The 25,911-nt window shown below is 36.8% G+C and overlaps 1 protein-coding gene and 1 long non-coding RNA gene across 3 annotated transcripts; one reads left to right on the top strand and one right to left on the bottom strand.

Moving 5' to 3' along the window:
- Nucleotides 1–5,436: 5,436 nt before the first annotated feature.
- Nucleotides 5,437–14,075, top strand: LOC134528249 (uncharacterized). Its single transcript, XR_010074372.1, has 3 exons — nucleotides 5,437–5,527; nucleotides 9,573–9,765; nucleotides 11,469–14,075. It is a non-coding gene; the product is annotated as an uncharacterized LOC134528249 (long non-coding RNA).
- A 1,253-nt stretch (nucleotides 14,076–15,328) lies between these two features.
- LOC134528248 (fungal protease inhibitor-1-like) lies at nucleotides 15,329–24,004 on the bottom strand. Of its 2 annotated transcripts, none has more exons than XM_063361703.1 (3): nucleotides 23,930–24,004; nucleotides 20,532–20,733; nucleotides 15,329–16,932 (listed from the first exon to the last, which is right to left on the bottom strand). In XM_063361703.1, the coding sequence occupies exons 2-3, from the start codon at nucleotides 20,731–20,733 to the stop codon at nucleotides 16,811–16,813; spliced, it is 324 nt and encodes a 107-aa protein (XP_063217773.1). In that variant the 5' UTR covers nucleotides 23,930–24,004; the 3' UTR covers nucleotides 15,329–16,810. The 2 variants fall into 2 exon arrangements, with proteins under 2 accessions (XP_063217773.1, XP_063217772.1); XM_063361702.1 differs by having other exon boundaries at nucleotides 23,874–23,984.
- Nucleotides 24,005–25,911: the final 1,907 nt, after the last annotated feature.

Raw genomic sequence — 25,911 nt, 5'->3', positions numbered from 1 at the left:
TCGGGGAAGAACCGTTCAAACAAACGCAACATCGTAAACAAAGTAATGTTTTTGTTTTTCTCTGGTTGCCAGTTGTGAGCACACCGCCCAGATCGTTCCAAAGGTTAGGCTGCAAATAACAGCTCTGATGACAAGTGACGCACAGAAAACCTACAATTCACAAATCTTCCTGCGCACGCCCGGATGCATTCTTTCGTGTGGACGGGAATTTTTTTTTTTTATTTCACGTGCAGTTAATCATTTTATCTTTTCTCCTGTTTGAGTCCTCACGTCTTGCATGCATCAACGATGACTGTGACCTTACCTGTCTGGTAGCGACAGGTATTTAAGTAACGTAACAAAAATACTTGCTGCAATATTCAATACAATTTTTTTTTCGATTTTAATGATTTTAGTATTTTTGTTACGTCACGTGATACCTTCATGTCGCACTTTCTACCCACGAGTCTTTAAACTTAAAAAAAAAAAATGTCTGTGTGGAGTCCACATGCGACAGAAGTGTAACTACTTGCTTATTTTCTTATTATAATCAGACAAGTTACAAAAGAACCTTGGATGAGCTGGGGAGGGAGGTGGCAGTCACGTGACCGAAGCTTCTGGCGGGGGTGGGGGCCAGTTGAGCTGTCGCTCGCTTCCGGGAAACAGTGGTCCGGTGTCGTCAGCTCGCGGTCCTAGTTACACGATCCAACGCTATCCATGGCATCAACGTCGGGTCATAAGTCACGGATTTTAAGCGGCACGCCGTTGCGGGGACAGGCACGGGAGATTGTGTACAATGTGGCAACACATTTGAAAGAGCAAAAGCGATTACATAATTTGAAGTACAACATTGTCGAAGCAACAAGTGCTGCAACAAGGGTTTCTCACTCAACTGTAAAAAGAATTTTGGCAGAAGGTAAAGTAAAAAGCAAAAATAGTTTAAGTTTTTCTACTCCCACGGGAAAGAATAAGGAGCGAAAAAAAAGAATCGAAGTAGATGACTTTACGTGCGGCGCTATACGGCGGAAAATTCACGAGTTTTACACCGTTAGAAAAACAATTCCAACATTAAAGAAACTGACCAGGGCATTACGAGAGGACGGAGTTTTAAATTGCAGTAGAGAGTACTTGCGGCATTTGTTAAAACGTATAGGATTTAGGTGGAAGAAATGCCAATCAAAAAGAAAGATTTTGGTAGAAAAACCGGAAATTTCTGCTTGGAGGGGGAGGTATCTACAAACAATTCGTAAATATCGAAATGCAGGTAGAAATATCGTGTATGTTGACGAAACATACCTACATGCAACACATTGCGTTAATTCCTGCTGGCAGTCGAGCACTGAAGTAGGTGTAACAGAATCAATTGGCAAGGGGCCACGTTTGATAATCGTGCATGCTGGTGGAGAAGAAGGCTTCGTTTCTAATGCTTTATTAATTTTCAAATCAAAACAAAAGTCTGGTGATTATCATGATGACATGAACTACCAAAATTTTTCTACCTGGGTAAGACAGAAGCTACTTCCAAATTTACCTGAAAATAGTGTCATAGTTCTAGACAATGCCAGCTACCACAATGTCCAAATAAATAAAAAGCCTACGACCACTACTCTGAAATCTGGCATCCAAGACTGGTTAAAAGCCAACAACATTCAATTCTCCACACACATGACCAAAGCCGATTTGCTACTTTTGGTAAAATCCCACCAAAGCACAAAAAGATTCAAAGTGGATCAAATAATAGAGGAGTGTGGCCATGACACTATTCGTTTGCCTCCTTACCACCCGGATTTGAATCCGATTGAACTAGTGTGGGCAGATTTCAAAGCAAAAGTTTGCGAGGAAATATCTACATCTCTGGACGATAAACGAAAACTGTGTGAGAAATTATTTTGTTCCTATACGGTGGAACAGTGGAAAAAGTGCTGTGATCACGTTAAAAACATTGAAGCCGAATATTTCAAGAACGATGCAATAGTGGACATCGAAATCGACAAGATAATAGTGAATCTTGACTCATCATGTGACGAAAGTTCTTCGGGTGACACAGGATCTAGCACTACAGAAACGGCCGAATGTCTGAACTCAGACTCGAGCTCGGAATAGGTGAGTCGCGTTCAAATAAATTTTAACCGTACTTCCCTGTTATACATAGTTATAAATGTTTTTGTACTTTTACAAAAATTCCTTTGTAAAACTAATTGCCAACGGGTTCGAATCCCGACTCTGGCGTTCTTGATGGTAACCATGTTTTCCAGAAATTAAACAACAGTTGAACGATGTGATGGTTCCTAAACAAAGAACGACGCAAGACCGCAACATAGTGATTTTTAAACTCTCAACTTTCTAGCGTTTTTGTCTGGAGTGTCCGCCTTCTTAATTCATAACAAATCCTTTCCGATAATGTAAAATGCTCAAAATGTGTATCTCAGGCCCTGGGTTTACTTTTTCGCTGCGTTAATTTTATTTGTGTGTGGGCGTCTGCCTTGTTTGTATTAATTGACAGTAAAGTTTGTTATTCGTGTTTGTAAAATAACTTGTTAAATAACTTACGTTTCCTTTGTAGACGATTGGCGTATTGGAAAAAGCTGACGAAATCCTAGTTCCCAATAATCTCATTCAATATAGTTATTACATTAAAAATAACTTAGTTTTTTTCTTGCCATCCTTTTGTCGTTATGGTTTTTTGTTTATATACTTAGCCTTACTCTTTACATTCTTAACAATAGGCGTACAACTTAGACTGAGCGAGATGAGCTCAGATACATACAAAAAAAAGGTATTAAATACTTGAGTGTTGCCCGCGCAAAGCTGCGGCGAAGAGTTATTTCTTCGTACATAGTTTACTTTGCTACTGGCCAACTGCGTGGGTACGATACCGTGTTCGTGTAAGTCGGGCCGACGCGACGGACAAGGACAAGGGCGGAGTCACTCCCTTCCCCTACTTCCCCTCGACGGTCCTCGGGAACTCGCGCATGCGCAGTAAAAGGTTCAGCTCTATCTTGTCGGGTTATAGGTATAGGAAACATAATTTTCTTGGTTGAGGTCACAAATAAAAAAAAAATATAGGTATATGAATTGTGCTATTGCGAAAATATGCAAGTGTAGCGTATGCAATTATGCAAGTGTACCAGTATGCAATTGTGCAAGTGTGCTGTGTCATTTATACCTTTCCCCTGCCATCTCCTCCTCTAACCGTTCCCCACGACGTACCTAACTATTCCCCTCATGCGATCGGAATTTTTGTAACGCTCGTAAATTGTATTCCCTTCAGCAAAGAAGTTTCACTTTAAAAAATATTAGAGTTTCACGAATGCAAGTATTCGGGCGTGTACGAAAGGATTATCATAACAACGCACAAGTTCCATGACACACAAGCGCAAGCCTTCAAGTTAATGACGATGATGTGTTGATGATAATGTGAACATGGAGTATCAACGGAATGAATGGCAGCAGATAGCGGAATGACCCAGATGAAACCCTTATGCGGCTTACGGCAACGTCCGCCACGTTAAACAGTTGCGCGAAATACTGGTTTTGACATCATCTGGACGGTCTTCGTGGGAGGCAAGTAATCTGGCCAGTTTTTAAATATTGTATATTATACACGCATACAGAATGCCACTACGCATTTTTCAATTATAGTAAGTTTAGAACAAAATGTCGCTTATTTAAAATTACAACCAATGATTATATATTTATGTTTTACTTGGGAATTTTCATTAACATAAGAGCCAACCATTCCCTTGTTATTGAGTTATTTTGGGCGATTCAATTGACTAATTGATTTATTCTTTGATTAGTGGCATGTGTAAACATGTGATTAAGCACACAGAAAATAAAAGCGATTATTACTTGTATTATAAACATTATTGTAGTATACAAACTAAGAATAGAAAGTTACTGATTTGTGGTGCAATCTTTCCTCATCGCAGTGAACAGAACAGAATGCACTATTTGTTTTGCTTAAAACATAGCATGATTGGCCATATTATAAATTTTTTAGTAGTAGTAGTCAGACATTGTGTTATTTTTAATTAAAAAGTTTTTCAAAATTATGTTTAAAAGGCAAGATTTTACATTTTCAGAGTAAAGTCAGAGTAAAACATTGGGTTTAATTTATTTACGGATTTAAGTGAGACATTAAGCTGACACTTTACTATGATTATTACATTAAAATAAAATGAATTGCTTCGTTTTTTCAATAACTTATTTTTCTACCATTCACCAATATTTTAATGGAAGATTAATCGACTGTCAAACTAAAAAAACGTGCAGATCTATACCGATCAGGAACGTACACTCGTTAATGGGACATATTAGAGAAAGATTGTATAGCATTTCATGCGAAATAAAGCGGACAGTAAATTACAAAATTTATTCTGTTTCACGAATTCGTTAGCATCTGTGATGGTCCAATTCATTGACAAAACAGAATTTTAGATTTAAACGTTTTCGGTCGTGAGGGCGACAGAAGTGAAATTGTTTTCGAATTATGTATGTATTAGTGAAGTTAATATTATTATTAGTATTATTATGCATTGTTCACACTATGTACTTGTGATGAATGGAAAACTGTAACAGTTCAGAAATTTTTCCAAAAAGAAAGTGTAAATCTTTATAGTAAACTTCTATCTCTTTCAAACACATCTAATAAATTACTGTCTTATTTTAGACGGGCATTAAGTGGCCAGAAACCACAAAGTTTATTATTATATTCTTGCTTACGCTATTAAAAATCCCAACATGTTCACAATCACCCCATGTTTTTTTTTTTCGCTTCATCGCACCTATCACGCTATTGTGGTTTCAGTATTAGACAATTATAACCCACTTATGGGTTCATGTTACTCATATAAATAATGACTAAGTAATTGAGATAATTTATTCATGAATCACGACTTACTGACTTACTTTAAGTATGTTTCAAACGTAAGTAGAAACTCGCAAACCGCTCCAGTTGAACAGCAAAGTGCGACATCGGCCTAAGAGCCTAAGTGCAAGACAAACTTAAGTCCAATAACAATGATGTGAACATGTGGATAAAAGTGTTACATTATAAAGTAAACTAAGAATAAGTGTTTTCTTGCTGGACACATTCATATGGAGGTTAATGCAAAACACGCAGTATTCACTGAAAGAGTAGTTGAGTAGTAGAGTAGTTGCGAAGTTGCAAAATATTGTTGTTTGAGCTCGTTTCCCTCTGAGGTGCAGGATTATAGTCGTGGCGATTATCTCATCGAAGTCAATGAGTTTTGTAACTTCGACCGTCCATATCTAGCGGGAAGTTATTTACGAGCGAGACATGGCAGTTTGTTTTCCTCATGAGTTGTCCCTGGAGGAATAAAAAAAAAAGTCGGTTGGTTGCGAAAGAGGGGGGGGGGGGGGGGAGACGATTACGTGGTAATCTTTCCGCGGGGAATAACCGTGGGACGTTCTTGTCCTACTCTAACACGGGCCCAAGGACATCAACTGCCCGCGGGTGTGTTGCGTTCAGAGTTCAGAGTCTTCAGTGTTGAACTCTTCAGCGGAGAACAGCCAGACACACAGGGTAAGTGCGCAGCAGCTACGGTGGACGCAGCTTGTAGCCTATGTGTGTTAGTGAGGCGGGACGATAAGCGCGATGCTCTCTGGTGCTTCTAGCGCGGTATCGCCTCTAAGCGCAAGGCTCTGAACTGGCGCGCAGTCTTTCTCGTCGTCACAGGATAACTGAGAAATTTGAGCAGTGACCGTAACATTATATGGCTGAGAAATGATTATAAAAGGGTAAAGCATGTCCCTCAAGTGCTTTCAAAGAATCTGTACCGGTTTTTTTACGCCTAAAAATTACTCTGAAAACATGCGTTTCAGCCATTTTAACTCTTCTAAAACTACAGTTTATAAACTTGATCAGGAATCAAAAGTACTTTTCGGCCCTCACCGAACTCTTAAATTCTTTTCGTAAGCAGACCCCACTCGGATTTCTTGAGTAGTTTTAAAATCGCATTGTTTTTCCTGAAGCTCTGCACACCGCGTGTGTGCCCGGGTAGGCGGGGCCCTTAAGGGGCCCGCCTCGTCAGGGGTGTATGTGTGTTAGTGAGGCGGGATGATAAGCGCGACGCTCGATGGTATTTCTAGCGCGGTATCGCCTCTAAGCTCAAGGCTCTCAACTGGCGCGCAGTCTTCTCGTCGTCAATTGATAACTGTGAAATTTGTGCGGTGACCGTATTTTTATATTACGGGGAAATGAAGATAAAGGTGTAATGCAAGCCCCTTAAGTGCTTTCAAGAATCTGTACCACTTGTTTTACACCTAAAAATTACTCTGAAAACATGCGTTTCAGCCATTTTAACTCTTCTAGAAATACAGTTTAAAAACATGATCCAAAATTAAAAGTACTTTTCGGGCCTCAGCGAACTCTTAAATGCTTTTCGTAAACACACCCCACTCGGATATCTTGAGTAGTTTTGAAATCGCGTTGTTTTTCCTGAAGCTCTGCACACCGTGTGTGTGACCAGGTAGGCGGGCCCCTTAAGGCAGGGTTTAATAAACTACGCAAGTAACGCAGGAGCGCAAGAAACGAAAGCCGCAAAATGTTCAGCAACCGCACAGTAACCACCGTGCGGGGCGCAATAACGCAAAGCCAGTATTGTTCAACTTCCATGTTGGCTTGTGTTTTAGCTTGCGTTTTCGTTCGTCGGACATATTTGAAGATAAGGTTTCCAAAAACATTTTGAGACGCAGACGTTGAGTGCATAGGAGACCACGATGTTAATTTTACTATATAATATATATATATATATATTTAATCAAAGTATTGACAGTATTTTGTTTTCGTGATAAATGTGAATCATCAAAAGATGCCCGGGGTGAAAAAATGTAGGCTATGCTACTGTGTTACAGCCTTAAGTTATAGGGTTGGTGACGACTTACGACTTGCGTGCTTTGTAAACGACGTATCATTTTCTTGCGTTGGTTGCATGTTGCTCTGTTCCGTTTCTTGCGTAGTTTATAAACCCAGAAGCCTATGGCTCGGTCTCACACCCAGTGTTGGTTATTTCATTTTTCTTGTCATTACCGTCATTTAAGGGCTTGTCATGTAATTTATCCTGATCGCTATCTTGCATGTTATTTTTCTTATCAAATTCTTAATATTATCTAACTAGATAGTAGTAAGGTGCCTAAGGCGCCCGTTGAAAAATGATGAATGTAACAGACACTTTAATATCCACGAAATATTCTTAAAAAATTCAATTTATTTTAATATTGTGCAAATGAAAATTATTTCTGATATATATATATATATATATATATATATGAAATGATATAAATTTTTTTTAATGTAAAACCCCTTGAAAAGCTTCATTGCGTGTTAATTGTCTCTGGTCATTGAATAAACATTGAATAAACGGTGCGGCTCGACCACTCGACAATAGATCGGGAGTAAAATATAGAAGTACGACTCTTACTTGCGAGACATGTGATACTATATGTTAGGTGGGCCCATAACTATTAGCAAATATCTCTGGTGGGAGGTTCAAATCCAAAGCGTTAGATTTATAATGATGACGCTAATAACTTAGTAGAAGATAATGCGAAAAACAACAATAAATACTGGTTTGTAATAAAAAAATATCTATCTCTCTATATATAAAAAAATTGATGTTGGTATGTATAAGATTGATAAACTCCGACACCGTTTGACCGATCGTCATAAAATTTGGCACATATAATTATTCAAGAAAAAGGTTTTTATTCTGTCCATTTTTATTGTTACTCTCCACTAGATGGCACGGCAGCACATCAACTTCTCTACTGTTCAACCCATCGCCATGGGTAAATCAATTTATATAAAAGAAAACCATAGTGCATAGACAAACAAACAATGAGTTTTGAACTTTGTCAATAGATCAATAGATAGCTTTACCTTGAATTTTAAACGAGTTATCTTTTGGTGGTGTGTCCGTCACATCTTGAATGTTTGGTTTTTTGTCCCGTATGCGTTTCTATACCTTTCAACCGATTGCAATGAAACATTAAAGAGTAGTTATGCGCATGCCCACGAAGGTTTCTAAGTTAGTAAAACCAATTTACAATAGGTGGCGCGCGAATCGTTTCAACAAATGTGTGTAATTCATTCAGTTTAGCGCCAGTTCGTGTGTTTTCGGCGTATGAGTGTGCACTCATTACAGAATTGAAATGAATTAAATATAAAAGAGAGATATAGTGATAGAGAGATAGGGAGATATAAAGATGTATAGAGATAGAGAGTGATATAGAGAGACAGAGAGATAAAGGGAGATAAAGCGAGGTATGAGAATGAGATCGAGGATTAGATAAGGTGATAGCTATAGAGATGTATAGAAATATATTGATATATATGTATATTGAGAAGAGAGATAGAGATATAGTGGGAGATATAGGGGGATATATATAGTGAGATATAGAGAATTAGAGAGAAATAGAGAGATAAATTTTATATGTGTACCTACTTCAAACAAATTACAAAAAAAAAAAAAAAAAATGAATGAGGCATTGCAAAGCATGCGGGCATTAGCTAGCTAATGAAATCTTTTCAGTATCAGTAATCTTTAATTTTTTCACTTATTATACAATGTTCTATATATTCTAGATTAAATACAGACCATCCAGTTTTATATATACAGTGGTAAATTTATATACACTGGCAGATCAACGTCTTCCGGGTTTTGCCAATCATATAAATTAATTTGCATACTTGTTCAAATTAAGAGGACAATTACTGTCTGCATCTTATTTTAAAATAAGTCCTCTTCACCCTGTGTTCATCCCGGGCAACGCCGGATACTGCAGCTAGTTCTATATGAATGCGTAGGAGATTCAATACGTGGCTACAAAATAAAAGAACAAATTTTTCACTTAATTGATGCATTTACTTCTCACAGTCAGTGTAGCTGTGATAGTAATATAATATGAAAGCTGCAATTTAGCAGGTGGGTCCGAAACAACTTCAAAAACTTGATCTCAATCACGGCATCTAGAGTTTCTCCCCTGATCGGTGTGCGCAACTGTATAGGTAGAACATGAACACTAAAAAACTGTGCGGTTGAGAAACGCCAACGCCAAAATTAAGATTTTAATACGAGGTAAACCTAAAAATTTCTAGAACATAATAACATATACAAAAAAAAATTACGCAATTTCTTGATTCAGAATTGATGGAATGGCGTATAAACGGAGTAGCGTATTGATTATAATGACAAAATGTACTTCAGAATATTTTTTGACAACGTTAAATTATTTTGGTAGCAAATGAAATAGGCATAGCTTTAAAGCAAAATCTTGTGTGTGCTTTGCTCGTGTGTATGGTTTTTTTTTACAATAGAAAATGAGGTTATGATTTTCATCGCTCAAACTTTGCATCTATGCAGTTTCCAATATTTTAAACAAAAAGATGAAGTATTTTAACATAGTTTTTTTTGTTTGTTACGTATTGAAAAAATAATAAAAAAAATCAATGTTGCCAACATTTTAGTTCCGAAAAAAGTGAACGACTTTCAGGTTGTCAGGTTGGCTCTAGATCCCGCGCAGTCCTCGGAGAGCGCTAGTCGCGGCATTGCTCGGTCTGGTGGTCGCAGATGCGCGCGCTGACGGGAGTGGTGGTGATGCTGGCGGTTCTGGTGTGCTCGATGGCGGCGGCGCGGTGTCCCATCGACTGCCGCGTGGTGCGGTGCGCCGGCATCCCTCAGAGCAACTGCACCGCGCTGGGCGGGACCTTCCTGCCCGCCGACCACTGCAGCAGCTGCTGCGACACGTGCGCCGTCACCAGGCGTGAGTGTGCACGCACCAGCCGTCTCCACCCCCGGGACAGATCATTATCGCTAGAGACCTGAACAATTCGCGGGTTCATTACGTGCTATGCTAAAATTCAAATAATTATACCTTGGTGCTGCTTCCGCCATTGGTCCACTGTTAATCTTGGAGGACTGAGGGCCAATTAGAGACCCTCGCTCAAAGAAGTGTCGAATCACAGGCCAACCAGTCGTGACGTCTCACAAGTCAGCAGCCAAGGAACAGTTGGCATTTGTCCGAGTGTGTAGAGGATTTTGGAGTCTATCCTAAAGGTCATTGAACCCGCGAATTTTTCCGGTCTCTAATTATTGCGCGTTACAATTTATAAATTTCCAATTGCAACTTATTTACTAACAACTTAACGAAAATTCAGATCGCACGAGGGTGAAATTTGCTATGTACGTGGTTGAGGAAACCGGCAATGGAGACGGCATGGCACAAACTTTCGCACACACTTTGCACGCACTTTGCAAACACTTGCGAACACTTGCAAACTTTTGCACACTTGCACACTTTTTCACACTTTCACATACTTTTGTACATGTTTGCATATTTTTGCACACTTGCTCCCTTTGCTCACCTGTTTACCACGTTACCCCCTTAGATTTATCTCGTCGAGATTTAATCCCAGATAAAATTTGATGGGAGGCCCCCATTTTACCTTTAAACTTTAATGAAAATGGTTATGTATTGTCAATAGATGCATTAAAAAGATTTTTTCCTGTAGTATTATTTTATTTGTTCAGTTGTGCCTTCTGATTAGAAATGTTTATTGCTTGTTTTAATTTCTTTTTCAGTGTTTACTATTTTCTTCGTTATTTAATATTTTATAGACAACAATTTTTGTCTTTAACCATTAATCTTACATACTTTGTTATTTGTGCTCTCGTGTTTTTTGTCAATTTTTAAACGCCTATTTGACTGCTCTGTTGTATTGAATTGATTGAACTCTGCCTTTCGGTTTTGTCCTGTTTTCTGTTTAATCAGCGGTGATTTACTGCCTTTTGTAAATTTTGTAGACTCACGCTAGTCAATGGAAAACGTTAACTTGATCTCATATATAAGTTATTTTTTCTTTATATATATAAGTAGGGGGAGCATAGGAATTCTGTATCAACAAAGGATATGCAAATTAGGTAATTAATCACCGGAGGTGTGGTGAGGGGGTGAGAAGTGGTGGAGTGGTGAAGAGGGGGAGTGATGCATGTCACACCAATAAATCAACAGTTCAATCATAACGATTAATGGGCCTAGACACCCGGGAGGGGTGGGGGGAGGTTTGGAGGGAGAAGAAGGGGGAACACCCTGGTAGAGGGGGAGAGAACAATAGAACAAAAAGATTGATGACTGAAAGTGGCGCGAAAAGGGTGTAAGGGGGATGGGTGAAAGTAATTAATTACCTAATATGCATTTCCTTTGTTGATCTAGAATGCCTATGCCCACCCTAGTTTTTTGTAGTTTGAACCAGCGATATGAGGACAATTAATATTGTGTTTACACTTCATAATGCCTTTATGCAAAATACATATGTTATTATTTATTTCCATCCTATCACACATATATGTAAATGGTTATATAGCAGTGAAGAACATTTGTACCGCATATTTTGTTTTATACAGTATTATTTTTATGATCACTTCTTTAAAAAAATACATAATTGAAAAATTATTGCATTTTTTCAGATCCTGGAGAATCCTGCGAGCTATCGAATTTTGCAGTAAGAGTTACGTGTCAACCACCATCAACATGCGTGGATAACGTCTGTATGTGATTTCAAAGAACAAATTGTGTATACTTCAAAATTTAAACTGACAAAACTTATTATCTTGTTGAAAATAAACATTTTTCTAAAGCTCTCAGCACCTTAAAGGAAATTGCAATTTATTTTAATTTATAACCATACACCTAGGCGGGAAAAAGTACGCGTGGAAAGGTATCGTTTACGTATCTATCAAGGTGATTCACGAAGAAGTGTCATAAACTGAAAAAAAAGGCTAGTGACTGACATTGTTTAGAGTTAGCAAACTTGAGGTGCGATCGCAACACGTGTGTAGTCTCGATGTTGCGCATAAACGCACCTATGTGAGGCGCGCGCGCTCACAGCATTGACAGACGGTGGTCGCCGCAGATTAGAGGCTGGTGTTCCCATGAGTGCGGCGGAATGCATGGCCAATAAAGGTGGCGAGTTTGAAGATTTATTTTAAATTGTGGTAACCATTAAAATAACCAGTTATCAGCTCCTTCGTGTCTTCCACTTTGCCACGAATCATCTTGTATATGTTTGTCTAGCCAAATACAAGGAAACATTCAGTGAATGCAAAAATAATTGACAGTGAAATAATGAAAAATTGTTTATGAATTATTTTTCAGAGCGGGAACAGCTACTTTAAGCTAAGGTAGTATGCGACAGATCAGGTTTAGAGCTTTAAAACTTCAAATATCCTCTCCAATATATATAATTCACATAGGCCTATACCATAAGTTGGAGGATATTGGTAGATTGGTGACGAAGGTACAATTGATTATGGTCGTAGGTCTCTCGCTGTATAGTAAAGTTTCAAGATCTGCAAGCCAGAAAATTTTATGATTTTGAAATTTATAGGGTTCGTTTGCCTTCCATGAACATGTAGGCTGCCTTCACTTTTGATGCCAATTTATGTACACGTCTTTTGTATGCGTATATGTACTGGTGATGCCTATATGTAGTTTGCCAATTATGTAAAAGTTATATAATATATATTTATATTTCCTTGTTAGGTAGGCAATACCTTTATATGATAATAATTTATATTTGGGTGCCTAGAATGTTTACTATTCTCACCACACAGTATTATTAATACTGTTAGCCAGATAGGAAAAAAGCCATTTGAATAACATCCTTTTAATATCAGTAAAATAGGGCAGGTTAAAGGTATTAACGATAAACGTGATAATTGGTAGAGAAAAATAGTGAATCGATTACTGGACAAGGTTATTAAGTGATAACATACACAACTGCAGATTACAGTCGTAGGAGAACTTTATATATCTGTATACTGTTGTGGTCAGGACAGTAAACAGCATGCAATTTACGTGTTTTAAAGACTGATACACAAGAACACATATACACCTGCAACAGTGATCTTAAGATACTTGGTTAAATAAAGAAACAATTAATTTTTGTAACACAGCTCAGTATAACTGTGCCGGACCCTCTTCCTAATAGTCTGGTAATGTACGTCGGGCAGAATTAAAGGACAATAGTTCTGTTTCCAGTTTTCCAGTTTCACTGATATGAATTGCACATAATTTTATTACTGTATGTGTCTCTACAGTGGGATCAATATTTCTCAAAATACTAATTTTATTAACAAGTATGTGGTAGCTACTTGTGAGTGTTCGGCTCAAAGCGAAATGAGTCCCAAAATCCCCGGACAGCTGGGGAGAAAAGAGTAATGATCTTGAAATTGATTTGCGGATAGGCAACGTTACTATTTTCAGCAACATGTACTAAAACGGATAAATCAGTAGGAACCAGTATTTTACACACAGTAAATACATAACAATTTTTATGTTGTAGAGTTGCTTTCTGACGCACTTGGCTTGTTTAAAACACAAGGCTTTACAGTAAATACAGTCTGAAAGTATTTCAACGCTTACTGCGAACTTGTTTATGATGCACACTCCTATGTTACAACTCCTTGTGGAATTGACTTAGTTCTATATACTTTCCTAGACTTTAAATGAATTAAGTCCAACAATTTTGATATGTATTGCTTAAGAGAGCTAAATACACATTATTTGTATTAAGATATTAATACCACGTGTGCATTCGATGGCTTCTAGTCCCAGAAGAACGTTTTATGACCTAAAATAATTATTCTGATTAGCCAGCTGTGGCCTAAGCCAACAGATGCCTAATGTAAAAGTTGATAGAAACAAACGTAAATGAAGGCTAACATGAGATAGACAAACATCAAATGCAAATCAAAATATTTGCACTTAATAAAATGTTTAGGTAAAAAATAACATATTTCAATACTACCTAGAGGGGTACAATATATTGTTGTCAAATGGCATCTCTAGCTTGCATAGAGTAGCATGATCCATAGAGATCCAAACACAATATTATTAAATGTAAATAAACAGTTTTGCATGGACCACTGTGACTCATTTCGTCACAATGTGAAACGGCATGGGAAGGGGCATAGGAAAGAATTTGATTCATGTGAACTCGTAAAATATAAATTTCTTCTTCAGAAAAAGTTTCCATAAGAAATGCTTCTCTTACGAGAATAAATGAAAGGACTTGGAATTTTTAATAGTTAGGGGCAAGATTTTATGGTTTTATCTTTGGGTGTTATTGCCTATATACTTTGTCTTAATTTAAAAAAGTGTTTTTTTTCAACTAATATGAAACTCAATCATTTCTTAGTATGTACTTATTTCACCAAAATGGTCACAGTTTGACTAACGCATAATTTTCACTTATATAATAAAAATATTAGTACTAAGCATGTCAGGAACAGAACTATTCAGAAAAAAAGTTAATTTTTCTGTGATTGAAACATGTACTAATATTATTAATGTAAAAAAAAGTGCTACTATTAAGAGATGCAAGATCAAACAATGTAATATTAAATTTTATTTCAATCCATTTAGTTCATACATTTTGGTACAAAAAACATGCTAAATAAATTGCATCCACATTATTTACCACAATAAAAAAAAATTGTTGTAATTTAAGTTTTGTAAATTGCTTATTGATTTCATGATTTTAGTTATATTTTGGTTCTAAATGTTCTATTAACTAGAATTTTGGTTTTGTATGGTGGGTTGACATGATCTGCAGTGTTATTTCGGTTTAATCTTAATTCGCCATGTAATATTGTCTCTATCAATAGTATATAGTTTATTAAAATATGCAAGAGATGAGGCTGCATGCACATTTATAAGGAACTATTTAAGATTTCAAACACATAAATTTAATAGCTTTCCAAAGTAACTATAATGTTGAAAATAAAAAATGCAATTTTATCATAGGCTTTAGTGGTTTTAGTTTTAACGTTAACACAAATAATCATAAGTCTATCACTGTAAACATAACGCTTTCGCATTCACTTACGTTAGCAAGTGAAAAGTTACTGTTTGAATAAAATGTTGATGATGGATGGCAGTTTAACTAATCCGACCTGACCTAGTGTATTTCTCATGGACCTACAGTGAGGTTTACAACTTGCCTTACGTAGACCTTCGGCCATGATGATAGGTTGAAGAATACCTCAGGTATCTTTGATTCATCTTCAAGAAACCCTTACCACATCCCTGCATCCTTGGCAGTGGACTGCGGACAAATTAAAACTTCTTTGAAAGTATTAAATTTTCAAGATCTCTGTCATAATATTAGCCATCAATGTTTTGCAGAACCACTCTACTCCGCCATGTATAATATCTATTTCCCCATAAAACACAGGTTACATTTTTTTTCTTTTCCCAGCGAGGAATACAGTGTTTACTTAACATTTTAATTACGATATTGGAGGATAGCAATAATCTTTTTGAGTAACATCGAACAATTTTATTCTCAAGAACAAAGTCAAATACACAATTTGTAAAATAAATGTCGGACATACAAGGTAGACAGTATTTGTAGGCATTGCCAGCTAGTAGGAAATTTGAAAAATTAAGTGCCCTGTAAGTTAGTCTTCACAAACCCTCCGAACACTTAAAGTGGTGTCAACATTTTGTTGCCATTCGCGCATCTCGTGCATCGGACCCTCCCAGTAACTCCGACTCCATTGGCAAATACAGTTGGACAGCGTGACAAGACCCAGGAAAATTAGAAAAAAAAATAACAAAAATAACTCTTTCGAACGAAATTTCGAGCCACCCTGGGAACTTAAATCTCGACGATGGCTTTGCTTTATTTTCGTTGAGGAACGTTAATACTCTTCCCCGATAAACTCTCTTCGGGTCAGTTTTATAAATGCTTACGATAAAAAATTCCTGCGGAATCGCTTAATAATAGGTGGCAATGAAATATTTAAAAGATTATTTTTTTTGTCTAGTGCGAAATCATGAATTGAAATTTGTGGTGACAAGCACTTTTAAATGCATGCTAATAATATTTAAACTTTCCTTTTCACATTGAGATGCACATTTTGAAAGAAAAAAAAAAGCGCTGGACAAACACGTCAACTGGAAGTGCAGAACAGCGGCGCCTGATGGTCGCGCTCCAGGCTCAGCTCAGTTGCTTGACGAAGTGACCGCAAGCAGCCGTTGCCGACTGACCAACAAGGACATCATCATCGCCAGTAGCGAACCCAGGGGGCCGAGCACCCGAACTCGGCATCGAACCCCGAGGCTCCGCGGGGAAGCCTTAAGATGTACATCAAGTTCTGTCCCTGTCCGAACACGCCCGAATATTCACCTTCGGCCAACCTCGGGTTTATTTATATATGTACATTTTTCTGTTTATTTTAATGTATCTATACTAACCTATCTAACCGTCCATAGTGTTTTAAAGTGTTTTAATGTAGCTAACCTAACCGACCACTTTTAATATTTGAATTCATTTTTCCTGCGCAAAAATAAAACAAATCCCGAGGTTGGCCGAAGGTGAATGTTCGGGCGTGTTCGGGCAGGGACAGAACTTGATGGACGTCTTAGGCTTCTCGGCTCCGCGAGGAGTCCCAGGCCGCTGAATGCGGCCCCATAACCTCCTGTTTTTGCGCCTACAAACAACAAGTTTTGACGGGGGGATTGTGAAATAAACTGACTTTGAATAATTCGCTGCGAAAATTCGTGACTACAAATGTCCAGAATTAAATTAAATTTAATTTCGAGGGAAATTAATTTGTTTTTTTAACGTTAATCTCGCGTGTTGTCCAGCCATTTTTGGTTTTGGAAAAGGAGGGTGGGAGAGGGGGGTGATTTAATATTTAGCCGAGCAGCTGGCCTTGACTGCTCAGGTTATCTTGTCGATTATTATTATTAAGCTGCACGTGACGCGGTGGGATCCGCGGAAGCCCGGCCAATGGACGCCTCACTCGGCCGACCCCCGCTGCTTCCTGCACCGCCCGCTCCGGCACTGCAGCGGCGGCCGACACAGGGTCGCCGGCGGCACACCGGCCCCGGCCTGCTCCACCACGCACCTGCTGCCCGCGCCTGCGGGCCCACACACAGCATCCTTGCAAACACCGAGCGCGTGCGTGAAGCTTATTAAGTGTAGACAGAGATTATTATATTTTTTTTTTTATAATTTTTCAATCACATTCCCAAAAAAAAAAAAAAAATTGGTTGTCTGTAAAGTCGGTTTACGGACGATAGCTTAACGTGACAACGTCATAACAAAACATTGATGAAATGATTGATCCAGAAGAAAAGGAAATATCATATTCAACCTGAGACTGAGCCATAATAGGTTTTTGCAACTAAACCATTTAGGCATTAAAAATATTATATTCTTTGAGGAATAAATTTTAATTTTAATTTTTCTATCTTTTGTATGATAAAATCTACCTCTGCATACTTTTATAAATAAAATTGAATAATTTTTATTGAATTATGACTATTTTGTATGGATACAAAGAAGTGAAATGAAATATCCAATTTAATTAATAAATTTACTTTTATTTGAATTCATTAATTCAAATATATTTATTACTTTTGAACCGACAATCTTTTGATTGGAAGTTAGTGATGCTGACCGCACGGATACGAGGCCATACTTGAAATATAATAGTTTCAGATGTTATAAACACATAAAAATTTTGTTCACGGTAGGGGAATAATATTATTTTATTTTTATAACACGATTTTATAGCAAATACGCATCCCAAATACACGAAACTTATTTATAATGTGTTACAATATTTTTTAAAACATTGTTCAAAATATCCCGGGTGTAATTTTAATTATTATGTGTAACTGTAAAACACCATTGTTGGTTCAAAATGTATTTGAATATTCAACATTACTTTTAAATAACCGTACCGATTGTGCTGAAAATCGGTGGACGATCGTTAAATTACATAATATTAATAATTAAAACGACGAAAATATGATTGAAAAGTCAAATCGATGGTTGTTCTAATCGAGTGGAAGAAAGATGCCACGCATGCGTACAATGAGCAAACAGGACACATCCGTAGTGGGACATCCGTAGTGGGACACTTTTTCGTGCGTGCAGCCGGCGTTCATCGATTTTTTAGACGTTATCACGTCAAAAAAATGAAAGATACTTATTAAGTTAATTGCACAAATAAATAACTCTTTTCCGCAGGTACAAATAAATAACAGACGCATCAAATAAAATAAAATAAATATGGAAGCACCAATCGTCAGCCGTTACGAAAAATGAGGAGTAGACAAACACAAGCAGCGTTACGAGAGCTCTGCAGCATCACTGCTGCGTCATTTCTGCCTCTCCCCTGCCGTCTCCCCTTCCAGCCGTCACAATTGGCATGCAGCATGCTACGCTACGCCCCCTCGTTTTACATATAACTTTAACTACTGGAGGTACTGGGACAACACAAAGCATAAAACCCCGGGCGAGAATCCAATCCAAGTATTACTGAACCATTTGTGATGTAAACTAGGTTAATTTACCCTCAATTTGATGTACGATTTGCTGTGAATAGTTTTAAATTAAACTGTTGTGATATATAATTGAAATCGGAACATTATTTCATGGACACCGTGTATTTCTGTTCCATTTACAAAAAAACTAAAAGTCAGTCATGGGGACTGTCTATAGAAGTGAAAACTTAAAATTTTGTTTTTGGTAAATATGTATTGTACGGATTAGCGCCAAAAAAAATCGTACAAATATGAAATAACTTTCATTATATGCTATCTTACGTCCTCTTTTCAGAACCGCCTGCGGAGATAAAAAATTCCAATTACTTTTGGAGATATCAAATTTTTTAATATTCATTTTTTGGCGATGTTTTTTAAAAAAAATGTTAAAAATCCGAAAATACCTTTATTCTGTGCTCTTTAACTTCCTCTTTTCATTAAACCCGGCGGAGATCAGAAATTCCAAATACTTTAGGAGATATGGAATTTTTTAATTTTCATGATGTGCACTGATGCGGCGTTAAGCGGGAAGCCTACGATTCACACATCCTTCTGGACATACCCGAATACTCACGTTGGCAAGCCTTCTTTTCTTAAAATTAGCAAGAAGTAATTAAAAATACTTTAAAACACTGTGGATGGTTGGTTATATTAGGTAAGTATAGCTACATTAAGAAAACTGTAAAATCATTTTATGGTTGCTTAGCAAATAACTTTTTAATATGTAGCTATCCAGCGCTAGGAAACCGTTTACATGATTTCACAATATTTTTAATGTAGCTATCCTAACCAAATCAACCATCCACAATGTTTTGAAGTATTTATAATGTAGCTAACATAACCTAATTGACCATTAGTTTTCATGAGTTGCATATTTATTTACAATAAACAAAAAAAAACCGAAGATGCACGATCGGGCGTTTGCCTCTCGTCTGTTGAAAGAAGGCTTGCCAACGTGAGTATTCGGGTATGTCCAGAAGGATGAGTGAATCGTAGGCTTCCCGCGTTCACCATTGTTGCTTGTTTACAAGTATGATTTTTTTTTTTTTTTTTTTCGCGACGTAGTTGAACGACTACATCACGTAAAAAGAAAATTACGTGAGTTCCTACAGTTCATCCTTTTTCCCGGTTTGTTAGGTCAGGTCAGCTACATTATAAATACTTTAAAACTAAACAACCATTAAAATTAATTTTTATTATTTTTAATGTCCGTTCAGTTTCAAAGTATTTATACTGTAGCTGACCTGACCTAACAATGTTAGGTCAGGTCAGTTACATTATAAATACTTAAAACTATACAAGTAAAATTAATTGATATTATTTTTAATTTCCGTTTATTTTGAAGTATTTATCATGTAACTAACCTTACCTAATGGAAAATTTCTGTTATTTAGGCATTCACGCACACACGGCAAAATATAAAATGGCGTCTGTTGAATGATTACATAGGGCTTGTATTGCAAAATAAGAACGGCGATATCTCCAAAAGTAATTGGAATTTTTAATCTCCGCAGGCGGTTTTGAAAAGAGGACGTAAAAGAGCATATAATGAAAGTTATTTCATATTTGTACGATTTTTTTTGGCGCTAATCCGTACAATACATATTTACCTTGTTTTTAAATGTGTAATATTAAATCATTTCTACGTCAAATGTACGCAAGAAAATGTTTTTGGTATTATATCACTAGCATGTCGGTGACGCAAACACATAAGTTTTGCCCCTACCAATAATAACTTTAAAACTATATTAAATGAAGTTTTTTTCATTGAAAGAATAAAAAATTATTATCTTAAATCTACAAATAATAAATATTATTTATAATAAATCAATAACCTAATATTTGAAAAAATTCACATCGTAAATAAATAAACAAAAGAAAAACATAACCTCAACTTAACTACCTACTAAAAATATATCCAATACTCGCAATATGTACGACACAATAACGTTAAAATTCCCTTGGAAAATAAAGATAAAATTAAAAACTTGTATCTTTAAAAACAGAATAAATTAAGTTTTATCCTTGAAATATAAAAAAATGAACACGTCACGTGACCAAGTCGATGACGACATTACATGAATTTACTCCCTATCCAAACCTGCCTATAGAAGTTTTCACTTCAAAAATAACGCAGTGTGGTGTCGACCGCCGGAGAGGAATGCCGTGATGTCGGGGGCACTCACCCACGTAGGGGATGCAGATGTCGCAGCAGTAGCAGGCCGAGCCGTTCTCCCGGAACTCTCCGTCGACGCAGTTCGCCGCGGTGACGCTGGCGTCGCAGTCGACCAGCGCGCAGCCGTTCGCGAGGCACGACAAGGCGTCCGTGGTCGTGCGCTGGTGCGCCATGAGCGCGACCAAGAGGGCGAGCAGCGCGCAGCTTCCCATCTGCGGGCAGACAGACGCGTGCCGCAGGAGCGGGGGTGGTACAAACAATCCAACAACATCACCAACAAGAGCAAAGAATTTGAAAGCGAACAACAGGAAAATTAATAATTCTGTCCCCACCTCCCTTCCCCTTACTAAAACCGTAAATTAAATTCTGCGTCACTAATTTATTTATTTATTTATTTATTTATTTTATTTTATACACGAACAAAATTCAGCACTAGGCCGGTTTGCAATTTACTCGTGTTATTACAGTACATTATAAAAATAAAACACTTTTACGCTGAACATTGGGACCACACTATTGAATACAATAAATTAAGGAAGCTTAATGAGTAATATAAATGAAGAAAAAAAAACACTAAAAACTATTCCAAAAAATCACTTGGAAAAATAAAAACACGAGTGTAAGGATTCGTAGCTATATAATACAATATGCCACATCTGTAAAGATAGTCTGTTATAATATCCACTGGGTAGGTCACATTTCCAGTGTGGCGTCACAGCGGTCGTTCACAACGGTGTGTTTGGAAAGCGCCGAACTAAAACCGTACAGCACTTACATTCTACGTTATTTGAATTATTCTTGCAAAGCATTGTAAAAAAAATAAATTATTAACTCAAATTAAAACTGTACAGAATTGACATTCTAACTCGAAGCCATAGAAAACATCTGTGTTTTTAATTAAAGCTTTACCCACTTACATCTTGACGGTTCTCTCCAGTAAATATACATACGACTCTATTTCAGAACTTATTTTGTGTAGTGTATTCATATTTATTTCAGAAATTATAACGTACTAGCAGAAGTGCCTGGCGTTTCCCAGGTTAAACACTTCAGAATTTAAGGAGGATCATTACTACCGAGTATCAAGTCTGTAGGACATACACTTGACAAACGGGAAATTTTGATTTTAAAGTCCCATTGGTGGCATTGTCGCGGAGCATCGAGGCTACGCATCAGCGAAACCGGGACGCCAATCTTCAGCTGATAACCTCTAGGCAAGACGTGAAGGACCCACAAACCGAAAGCACGATAAAAATGCAAGGCAACGCCATCTATGGACGAAGTTCTAAACTGAACTGTTATTTGTACCTTCAGTTGGGTAGCAGCCGCGAGCTTCACTAAGCGGGTGGGTTTTTGCCATGGAGAAGGATAGGAGGTTGCCAGACCTTACTATATTACCGTGAGGCGGACATAGAGAAATGACACAAACTCACTGTTTGTGTGTATATGACCTACCGCCTATGATTTTCTGTTATGAAACTGAAATTTACCCCTTTTTCAGTCTCTTAGGGGTGGGAATTCAAAATTATTTTTAGTCTATGTCACTCTCCAACCCATAAACTATCTCTACGCAAAAAATCATATCGTTGCTCCGTTGCTGTGTGAAAGAAGGACAAACAGAACACACTTTTAATTTATAATATTAGAATGTATTATAGGGTTATACGAAATAAATCAGTGGTGGGTTTTCTCTGAAGTAAATTAAAACTTTTTCTCACACACTTTTGTAAAGTTTTTTTGATCATGTTAGCAGCTAACGGGCACAATTTGTTTTTTAAATTTCATGTGAAATTGGTATAGTAACGATATATATGTTTCTTTTTATAACAATGCACTCAAGATACGATTTTTTTTCATACATCCAACAAGTAAGTATTTGTTGATCTTTATCGTAAGATTGTAACTCGAAAAATATTTTTTTTTCTGAAATTTTAAAATGATAGTGGATAATAATAGAGTACAATCAAGCTAAAATAAAATTTAAACAGTTAACATTTAAAAACAGAATCACGATTTTTTACAATTGTGTTTGAAATTTTGTTATTTTTCGTACCATTATTTAAAAATGTATTATTATTGGTAAATGAAATACATCTACTTAATAAAACTCTAACATTGACTGACAGACAACGCTCAGCTTAAACCAGTGTGTCTATGAGCATTAAAGTTTACACAGGTTTTCCTGATATAACGTAGATGACACTAAAAAATGATTTTTTTTAAAGTCCATCCTCCAAGGGGGTTAAATAGTAAGAAATATGGAAATAAGTTTATTGACTTATTTTATAAATAAAAGTAATTTTTAAAAGCGTCTTTGATAATTCATCAACAATATGAGGATCGAATACTTTCCCATCGGGCACACCACTAGTAAATCTCAAAATCATGTAACGATTCAAAATTATCTTAACTTGTGTTTAGATTACCAAAAAGCCAATTTTATGTCATTTTTGTGAAAAAAAAAGTTCTGATTTTTGCTTGGATGTTCAATGCAACATGGTTTTCGTGCGTTTAAGTATTATTTTAAATTAAATTTATCAAAATACATTTTGTTTTAAATACATTTCAATGGCCACTCGGAATAACGCGGCCGCAAATGTTCTTCAAATGCTTCTAAAACGGGTAACTTTATAATTTATTTGCTAAGCCACACAAGTTTAAATTTATAGGTATACAAATGAAGCTCAAAAGCCAATATATATATATATTTTTTTTTTCAGTTTTCCAAAAGCAAGAATATTTGTTGTGTGTCTGTACTTACTGAAACATATCTCTTTTATAAGTTTGTTCCTACAAGCACGTAATTAATGCAAAATCATATCAAATAAATTTGCGCTAACACCGGAGTTTAATTAAAGTTTGATGCCGGGCCAACTTAGTACCGTTTTGAGTTAACTTTAAATGGCGCAGACGCGAAATAGTATACTGAAACCGCGGAGAACGTATTTTAATTCCCCACTGCAATAATTCACGTGTCACAAGGTCACTGGACAGAAAACTCTTCCAGGATGATCCACCATACACGTGGATAAAAATATTCCTAAAACAGCAACATGGAGTTGTACTCAGTAAAACCCATTCAAAATTTAAATCAGGCTCGTCATTTATAATTATACATGTTGGGATCTAGACTGAAGTAAACCACTTTGCAATAATAACAAATTGTTTGGATCATCTGAAATTTACAATATTCAACTCTACGCAAAAACTGCCGAATGTTCAAGGGGGAAGTGAAAAGTATTGAAAGAGACCATGATGGGATCAAACATTTTTTAAGGTCACAGAATTTTTCTGTTGTAAGATAAATCAAAATTTTCCACTCCATAATTTCATGGTCTATAAATGAACTCACCTTAAAATAAAAAGCTAATGTCTAGAATGGCTGTACAAGAAAATTACTTGATTTACTTTTCACAGAAGCCTGCTGACAACTGTTCCTGGTCGATCACTGAATAGGCATCACTCCGTCGTTGTGGCTTTATGTAAAGCGCTGAAGGCTGGTGAGTCGCGATGACGCAGGTCGCTGCTGGTCACGTGGTAACCTTTCAGACGATAAGTATAACCACGGAACAAGCGATACCTCTCCTTCTGTAATCTCACCTTGTCTTCTTTTTTTTAAATTTTTACCTCGTACTCGCTGTGTCGACTCTGACCTTGAGTTGAGAAACACCCGCGATCAATTGATAAGTGCTTTGAAATGTTTTGTTTTTTTGTGTGTTTTTTTTTTCTCCCGAGAAATACGACGTGTTCTGTGGTTCATTCCAATTCGATGTTTCAACCAACGAGATGTTAAAAAACGGAGAAAAAGGATTTCCTCTTCTGCACATGCGCACCCAGAAGCGCCTCTTACACAGGAAAAATTACAGATTGAAAAGAGAGAAAAACATACTGGGTACTACCACAATGCGATTAGATTAGGAAGAATTATCTCTGACAATAATTAACCACCACGAATAACAAACAAAGATGTAAAAAAAAGACAATGTTGGTCAAAACAATTTAACAAACAACACTCAGAAAAAATTCACACAGTAACAGAATAACACGAAAAACCATACACAGAATTCTTGAGAGAGAGACACAAAAAAAAAAAGCACGTGTAACCCAGTACACGTGACAGAAGTGAAACCTCTTTGGCAATTAAAACCCTGATTCGTAAGTACCTATATTGTTAAGGGGTAAAAGGCAGAAAAGTTTTTATTTGGTGGGGGAGGGGAGGGGAGAGAGAGATAGAAGACAATTTTCCAAAACAAATATTATGGTTTTAAGGATAGTATTTAAAAGATAGAAATACAAACATTATAGCCGTAATATCAGTTAAATTTCTGAATTTATTTCCTCGATTTTTACACTATGTTGACATTAGAGCTTTATGCCAACAAAAATACGAAACGTACGTAGGCAAAACTGACACTTTATTTACAGTCGAGCGTTTACACAAATCTATGGTTATTTAAATGTCACTTACCTAACCTAATGAAATAATTAAAATTAAATATTGAAATACCATTTTACACAATGATTAGAAACAAGTACCTATTCTCTGTCCTTTTCACATCAGAAACGTTTCACAACAATGTTTCATGAAAACGTTTCCTTAAAATTTGGCCTTGAAATTTTACTCCCATCGTGCCCAAATAAGTTTCACTTGAAAAATGTTTTGTTGTGTCTGTACTTATTTTATATTCGTCTTATAGTAACATCGTTGCTCTCTATAGGGTTGTGCTAACATAAGTAGTCTTAAAAATTGCTACAACAAAATACAGTATAAAGTCTCTATAATTCCACATGTGAGTGCTGACAGTTAATCCGCCCTCCCTCCTTTGTCAATCGTGAGTCCATTCGCACATTAACTACACATGACCATCTTCTTGCAAAGGAAACATTATACATTTGTCTATATAGCCTGTATCAGAACATTTAGTCTCTTGCCTAACTTCGACAGTCCTCACAAGTATTTGAAATCAGTTATTGAGCAATATTCTCGGTTACTAGACGTGACAACTAACGTCAACCTGATTGCCATGCACTTTGTTATGTTGACAGCCAAGTAGGAAAAGTAGTTCCAAGTTCAAACGACTCCCCTTGATAAAATGTGTATAGGTGTGTGAATGTGTGTGTGTGTGTAGGGTACACTTTTAGTTTTAGTGTATTTTTTTAATTTAAGGTTTTGAATTGAGGGGGCTCAATTTTCGCGCGTTACGAAAAATTCCGATAGAATGAGGGGACTAGTTAGTTACGTGTTGGGGAAACCAGTAGAGGATGAGACGGCAGGGGAGAGGTAGAAATGATGCAGCATACTTGCACACTGCATACTTGCATGCTTGCACACTTGCATACCTGCATGCTTGCACACTTGAATACTTGCATACTGAACACTTGCACACTTG

The sequence above is a fragment of the Bacillus rossius genome, chromosome 1 (genome assembly GCF_032445375.1).
Source record: "Bacillus rossius redtenbacheri isolate Brsri chromosome 1, Brsri_v3, whole genome shotgun sequence".
NCBI lineage: Eukaryota > Metazoa > Arthropoda > Insecta > Phasmatodea > Bacillidae > Bacillus > Bacillus rossius.
The sequence above is the reverse complement of the archived record's forward strand: the minus strand, read 5'-3'. Positions and strand labels throughout refer to the sequence as shown.

Excerpts from the sequence above, each read along its gene's own strand:
- LOC134528248 (XM_063361703.1), bottom strand. The coding sequence starts at position 20,733 with ATGGGAAGCTGCGCGCTGCTCGCCCTCTTGGTCGCGCTCATGGCGCAC. Across the intron at positions 16,933-20,531 it reads CATCTGCATCCCCTACGTGG|GCGCGGGCAGCAGGTGCGTG; the intron begins GTGAGTGCCCCC and ends GTGGGCCCGCAG.